The 7715-nt window shown below is 51.3% G+C and overlaps 1 protein-coding gene across 1 annotated transcript; it reads right to left on the reverse strand.

Moving 5' to 3' along the window:
- Positions 1-570: 570 nt before the first annotated feature.
- On the reverse strand, positions 571-4168 carry SLC35D3 (solute carrier family 35 member D3). The gene is made up of 2 exons (XM_057407636.1): positions 3678-4168; positions 571-2513 (listed from the first exon to the last, which is right to left on the reverse strand). The coding sequence occupies exons 1-2, from the start codon at positions 4111-4113 to the stop codon at positions 1687-1689; spliced, it is 1263 nt and encodes a 420-aa protein (XP_057263619.1). The 5' UTR covers positions 4114-4168; the 3' UTR covers positions 571-1686.
- Between the last annotated feature and the right edge of the window lie 3547 nt (positions 4169-7715).

Here is a 7715-nt window from a genome sequence, read left to right on the forward strand (position 1 = left end):
GCCTGCTTGGCTTGAGAGAGCATTGGATTAGGCACTGATTAATTAGGGATGTGGGGATAATTGATTTTCAGTTCAGTAGCTTAATAAATAATAATAAAAATAAATAATGTATAATAATAAAACCAAACTTGGCTAATTTTTTCAGGAGATGGTAGCAACTTATTTCAGCCTCTGGTCAAGATGGCCCGATGGCTGGGGCACCCTTTTGAGATGAGGAAGACTCAGTCAAATCTCTTCTCTGCCTAGTTCTGCGCAAAGGTTTGACTGAAGAATCCCCACATACCAAAAGGATATCCCCATGCTAAGAAATACTCAAACATCCATTTCCCCAGTCTTTCCTGGTAACCGTATGTGGTACAAAATATTAGCATATCCAGTCGAGTCCTCGCTGGAGCACCTGCTTCCTGGTTCCCACTTCCCTCAGTAGCACTCGAGTGCCCATGGTGCAGAGGCAGCTCTGCTCCTTGCAGCCTAAAGGCACAGTCTGAGGAGCAGCTCCCACCAAAGCCATGGATGTCTCGGTGCCAAGCACACCAAGCATCCTTGCCCACAACCCACTTGTCTGAGGGATCTTGCTAGAGCATGCTGCAGCTCCTGCCTGTGCTTTCTTTTACTGGACAGCACAGTGCAGGGCAGTGAGGGCTGATACGCTCAAAGTCATGTCCCAGTATGTGGCCAGGATATAGCAAACTTGCCCTGCAAAAGGTTCCCAGACAGCGTCCATAGTTCTGCTATCAGCCTTTACTTCTGAGAGAGGGAGAGGACAGCCAGGTTCCAGTCCAGGCTCTGATTCAACTGACTTTAGGGTATGAGGAAGGGATAGCAGAAGGCACACACTTCCTCACTCATTTTTTAATAGCCCTCCCAAATCAATATATACCAGCATTTCCAAACTCATTTATTTGGGTCAAGCTAATATTCCCAATGCTACATGTAGTTAAAGCTCATAGAAAACCATCCTTCCTTTGCTAACCAAAGCTTGTCAGAAGTTCAGATCTGGTTCTGCTTTCCTGTACACCACCGCAAGACAAAAGTATTTTTACTGAAGACACAAACCACCCAATGCAAACCAGGTCCAAGGCCCAGCCTAGCCATGGAATCAGGGAGTTTCAATTCTTCAGTCAAGAGGGTGATTTTACACCAATCTAATTGAAATGGCACAACCTCTAGCTCTGTTGCAATTGTATGGACACAGAGGACCACATAAAGGTACAGTTACTAGAAGATTATATATTGTAGGAATATGTTTATGTAGAGTACCTATAATTGGACAGATACAGATAGGGAAGCACATTGTCAGAGCTTCCGAATGGTGTTAAAATCATGAGGCTCCAGACACAAGCTAAGCTACAGGCCACCGCTGTGACACTGACACTGCCAACTAACTCCATGGTACTGATGTCCCTCACAGCCCAGGCTGCTGGGCAAGCACCCTGTGACTTCCCATTACCCAACTCTCTCTGTGTCCGCAGTAGAGGACTTGGCACCTTTAGCTGTGGTGGGTCTAAATTGATGTACTGAAAGCAGCTGAAAGCAAGACAAAGCATGAGCAAATTCTGACCTTTTGCTTTTTGACAATGAGGTAAAGTCTTCCTGCATGATTTGGATTTGTCAGCATTGATGTGGAAATGTATGCTCTGCTTTTCCCCCTGTACAGAGAACCACTTCTGTCCTCAAACCCACTTTTTAAGGGTTTGGTAGCTCTTCATTTTCTATCAAATAATCCTTCTTTATATAGTTAGCACCTCTCACCAACCTCCATACTCCAAGATAGGCATCCTTCAGTGAGCTCCTGTTCACTTCTTGTGTGCCCGTGGCGTTTTTCTCAATCACTGGTCCCTTGGCAGGTTTCTCAGTGCTGTCCTCTTCCTCTCCACTCTGGCTGCACCCTGTGGCTGATCCTTCCACTGCTGCTTCTTCAGCCCCCTTCTCATGGGAAATTGCCTCCATCGCAAACAGTGCTTGGTCCCCTGCCTGGCTTTTCCCCTCCTCTTCTCTAGTTTCTTTCTCCAGGTCCTCATAGTTGCTCTGCCGTCTGGTCTCAATGTACTTGGCCACACAGTAAATGACAGACCCCAAGGTGTTGACCACAACACCAGCTATAAATAACTTTGTGGGCTCCACATCATTGAATGCCACCATGCCCACTGTGATGGTCGCTATGCTCTTCACCACCCCTACAAAGCTGGTGGTCACAGCCGAGTTAATGTAAGTGCAGTGAAGGGTGGTAAAGTTCATGGCACAGCTAATCAGGACACAAGCGATAAAGATGCATACCATGGCAGGGTCCTTCCACCCTGGGAAGGACCAGACATTGATGGAATCCATGCTGGCAAAGGAGCAAATGATGAGAAAAGGGGTGGCCGAAACAGCAATGGCGTACTGAGCTGTGAGGGGTCCATATTCACTATCTATACTGGTCTTCTGAATGAGCACCAGGTAGGCAGCATGTATGAGTACGGCCAGCACTCCTGTCACATAGCCCATGGCATCCCCGGTCAGGTCACCAGCTCCTGTCAGGAGAGTGACAGAAAGAAACAAGCATGGTTTTTGCACGTGAGACAGAAAGAGAGCACTGCTTTGGACTGGGGGGTATTTAGGAAATAGGCATCAGCACGCTTGATGTAACTCCTAGCATTTGTCATGCTTTTCCCAAGGCTGGACATACCTCTCAACAGGTCCATCCTTTTGTGGTCTTTTTTTTCATGCTGCAAACCTAAAGAATGTCTTTAACTCTCCCCCTGAATCCCACTGCCAAAATCATACTGTGTTCTCCCTTTTTTGAAGACCCTGTGAGAGATTCACAGCCAAAGCTGCACATGCACACAGCAACCCTGTGCATCCTCTTGCCAGAGTGGGTGCATGTCAGCTCTGGCTGGCCAGGACACATGCCCTCCAGCCCCCTGACCCTCCTGCTCCCCCCCCAGCAAAGCCAATCTGTGTGCGGTGAGAGCCTCTCTGCTGAGCCCCCTGTCAAGCTACTTTGCAGATCAAACTACTTGCCTTACATGTGCGCCCTGTATCCTGGGGCAGCCCCCAGTCCAGGAGTGTTGTCGAGCCACTCAGAGCCAGCTTCGCCTCCCATCCCACCTACACCTCGGCTGGAAATCAACACTTAGGGACCCGCAGACGACCCCTAAGCTTGCACCTGCCCCTGTAACACTGCAGTTACCCCAGTAGGGCTGCAGATGCCCCCATGAGGTCTCAATTGCCCCTCAGAACATTACACCTACCCCTGTAAGAACATCACACTTCCCCGAAGCCCGCAACACCCTCCACGGGGCTGCACCTTCCCTAGCAGGGTTGCAATAAGGTTGCACCGATTCCGATAGGTTTACAACTGACCCTAGAGGACTGCACCGACCCCCATAGGACGCCCCTATAGCCGTAGGGTTGTACCTGTCACACCGGGGCTGCGTTCCCCTGCTCGCAACGGTCCCCGTAAAGTCGCTCCTGCCACAGCGGGGATGCAACTGCCCTGCAAGGCTGCACACCCCCCGCACCCTCACACCTCTCCCCCGGGCTGCCGCTGCCCGCCCTGTCCCGCCCCGGAGCCCAGCCGGAGCGGCGAGGGACATCGGTGCAGAGCCGGCTCTGCCGTCGGGCGTCCCGCGGAGCGGCCGCACGCCCCGTCCCGCCCCGTCCCCTCCCTTCGGCGCGGCAGCGATCGCACTCACCGGCTAGCGCGGCGCCGCAGGTGGTGATGAGGACAGCGACCAGGACGCCGGGCGAGGGCATGCCGTCGCGGAGCACCAGGGCACCGGTGAGAAGGGTGACGAGGGGCAGGCAGCGCTTGAAGACGACGTACATGGGGAGGCTGAGGCCGCGCAGCGACCAGAGGGTGAGGGTGGACTGCAGCGTGGCCAGGGCGGCCACAGCGGCGAAGGGGCGCGCCAGGCGGGGCCCGAAGGGCGGCAGCGCCGCCAGCCCCCGCCGCCGCAGCGCTTCCAGCCCCAGCGCCGCCGCCGCGCTGCTGAGGCACTGCAGCAGCGTCAGGAAGGCGAAGTGGTAGCGGGCCAGCAGGAACTTCAGTAGGATGTTCAGTGAGCCCGAGCACAGCCCGTGCGCCACCGCCACCGCGACGCCCCGCGCACGGCCCCGCCACCGGCCCATCCTCCCCGCGCACGGCCCCGCCGCCGGGGCCCGCGGCACTGCCGCCCGCCCGGCCACCCGCGGCGGCGGCGGCGGGAGGGGGGGGGACGGGGGACGGGCACGGGCGGAGGCGGGGGGCGGGCGGAGGCAGTACGCGCTCCCGGGAGGGCGGCCACCGCCCCCGACGTGTCCCCCCGCCTCCCCGCTCTTCCTGCCCCCTCTCCGCCGCAGCTCCCCGAGTGCCTCCCCGCTATCTCCACTGCGTCTCCGCCGCCGCTTTAGGTGCTCCCCCTCCCGGTATTGTCCCCCATTTTCGCCCCTCGGTGTCCGCCTGAGCGCCCCTCCGCTCCCGCAAGCTCTCCCGAAGCCGGCCGGCGGCAGCGCAGGGCAGAGCGGTGCTTTCAGCAGGGGGGACACAAACGCATCGCGGCAGGGCGCGACCGGCCCGAAACTAACGTGGGAGCCCCTTGGGAATCCCCATGTCTCCCGGAGCGGGGAGCTCAGTGCAAAGCCCCCCCCCTCAACTCGTGCACAAACAGGGCAGCACCGCTTTTCTTTCCCCAAGAACGTACTGCCTCCCAGGTAAAAGTATCTGTCGAGCCTACCAGCGGCATCCCTCCCACAGCCCCCGGCGCTTCGCTTTGGGGTCCGGCTCGTTCCCCGGCTCGCCAAAGAGAGTCTCTTCGCCGGCGGGGAACGACGGAGAGTGGAACCGTTGATGAGGAGGCAGGGAGAACCTGTGTCTAGTAGGGGATCTTTCCTTGGAAAGTCATTAAAACTTGGTAACCACACAGTCTTGGAAAGAGATGTCTTAAAGATGTCTTAAAGTTCAAATAAACTCTCGACTTGCCAGATGAAGGTTTTAACAGGAGACTGCAGCTGATCACCTCAACTCTATGAAAAAGCAATTTTCTTGAGCAGTCAGTCCTCTACCAGTCTCCTGCAGTGTCAGGCACCGTAAGGGAATGAAAAACAATACTTTTATTCAGAACTGGCTTATATTCTTGAGCCTTGTAAAGTCATACATGTTAGGTCTCTCTCAGCAGTAAGATCACCTTTCACCCATCAGTAGGAGACAGGAAAATTACTCTTTATTTTAAACAAAGGCAGTCTGCCCCCTCTCCACAGGAAAGGTGTTAGAACCAGCTCGGGGGGGGGGGACGGGACGGGACGGGACGGGGGTGGACGGCACAGTTGATAACAGCTGCTTGGTTCTGGAAGACTTACTGTAAAAAGAGTGGACCTGATCCTGACAAGGATTGCCAGTTCTGGTGGGTTTGTATGGAATTTAGGACAAGAACAGCACACATTTTGGCAGTATCAAAAACGCACCAAGTACTTTCTGTGAGATTTCTGCAGAAACATAGAATCATAGAATCCTAGAATAGTTAGGGTTGGAAAGCACCTTAAGTTCCAACCCCCCTGCCATGGGCAGGGACACCTCACACTAAAACATGTTGCATGTAACATGTTACATTTCACTTGGTTCAGTTCCCAGAGGTCACTAGATGTACCCAGCTTCCAAAGCCAGCTGTACTTCTTCCCAGTCATTACACTGCTGTGTTCAGGTGAGACGTGTAGCAGTGGCTGGAAAGGGATGCTGATGCCAACAGCTCTCAACAAGAGCAGAGCAGGCATTAGGACTGCCACGTGAGTAAGGGGACATGAAACAACCACACTAGGATGAAGGAGTGTCCGGAAAGCCCTACCGGAGCTGCAGCACTGGGCTCTGCTTCAGAACCAGGAGAAGCCGTGTATGGACAGGGTTATTGGTGGGTGCACTAAGGGGCTCTTGATGGTCACAAGCATCAGGTGCGCCAAAGGGGTTGTGTTATGTATTTCCAGGGTTAGAACTAGCAGTGGAGCTGGTATGGGCAGGGAAAGGAGGCAGGGCAAGGTTTTTAAAATGAAACAACAGAGGTACACATTAAGGTAAGAGTGTTTGAAGATGAAAACTGGTAATGAGGGAAAGGAAACCATGGGTACCATTGAAATTAAAGGTAAGCCACAAGAAAAATCTATGTTCTCTAGGCAAAACCTAAAAGAACTTATTGTTTTCAGCCTTTGGGGTAAACATGTGGATGGAGATAGAAGGGATCTTTGGAATGTTTGGAATCTATCCTGCAGCCAGCTTCCAGAAGGCTGGAGCTGAGTGCAAGTCCACTTTGCATGTCGGTGCCATCAGCCCTGCTTGTTGCAGGGGCCAGCAGCTGCTGCAGACTGCCTGTGGCTGCTGCAGACACAGCAGTGCTTCCTTCTGCTTTTTGGCAGGTGTAACCAGGTAAATATTCTTTCACATCAGAGGCTGTCTCCAGCTTTCTTGCCTTTTATTTTCCAATCTTCAATTTATTTATTTTTTTTTTTTTTTTATCAAGCTGCTCTTCCTCACTCCCTCTTACTTGCCCTCTTACTTGAGGACCACTGTAATACTCACCTGACTCAAAACTGCAGTCTCTCTTTTCCTCCTTTACCTTTTCTCTTCTTCGTTTTTACAGAATCTATGGGAAGATTCACCTGACATTTGAAATTTTAGATTGGCTTTTCCCCTTTTAACTCTTAAGTGTGCCCTAATTATTTTCCGTGACAGCTTGTTTTCCATTTTGTTCTCTCTCTGGTTCTTACTAAGGCAGTTATATTTTCATCTTCTTTTTACATGCTAATCTTTATTTTTAATAATATTTGAGTACTTACATTAAAAACTCCAGTCATTGAAATATTAAAACTGAAAAATACCCAAGAAAACCAGCCTCTGTATGTATGCATCCTTTTAAAAAGTGAGAGTAACACCGAGTTTCTCAGTCACAAAAGTCACAGATGCAACCTGGATACTTGAAAGTTTAATCTTTGCTGACTCAGGGTGGGAAGAAAGCATAAATGGTCACAGAATCATAGATTGGTGTGGGTTGGAAGGGGCCTTCAAGATCATCTAGTTCCAGCCCCCTTTCACAGGCAGGGACACCTTCCACTAGACCAGGTTGCTCAAAACCCCATCCAGCCCAGCCTTGAACACTTTCAGGAATGGGGCATCCACATCTTCTCTGGGCAACCTGTTCCAGTGCCTCACCACCCTCCTTAGGATGAACTTCTTCCTAATGCCTAATCTAAATCTTCCCTCTTTTAGTTTAAAACCATTACCCCTTGTCCTATCACTACACTGGCCTTTTAAAAAGTCAAAGAAACCTCGATTAAATTACTTCTGTAGTCCCACCAAATGCTTACAAGTTAACATTACTTGCTTACTTGTATGTAGTTTTTAAATACTAAACCAGATTAAATGATTTAGCCAGGTTCAAATAGAAAATCTGTGGAAGAACAAAGAACAGAAGCCATATCTTATGACTCTCAGGAACCTTTTTTAGACATGTTAAAATGATCATGCTGCCCATTCCTGTCTTAGATAGTTGTCCTGGTTTTGTCTGGAATACATAGCAGCTGGTACGGGACCATGTTTAGGATTCAGAAGGAGAATAATGTTGGTGACACATTAATGTTTTAGTGTAAGCACTGCTGAGCAACAACTAAGTCAAGGACTTTCAGCTTCTGATGCTGCTGTACCAGCAAGGGGGCTGGTGATGCACAAGAAGTTGGGAATATACTGAAACGAAGAAGTTTTCAGGCAAAAT

Source organism: Pezoporus wallicus, unplaced genomic scaffold (genome assembly GCF_028554395.1).
Source record: "Pezoporus wallicus isolate ANWC-B61680 ecotype Strahan unplaced genomic scaffold, APGP_CSIRO_Pwel_v1 contig_3817, whole genome shotgun sequence".
Lineage (NCBI taxonomy): Eukaryota > Metazoa > Chordata > Aves > Psittaciformes > Psittacidae > Pezoporus > Pezoporus wallicus.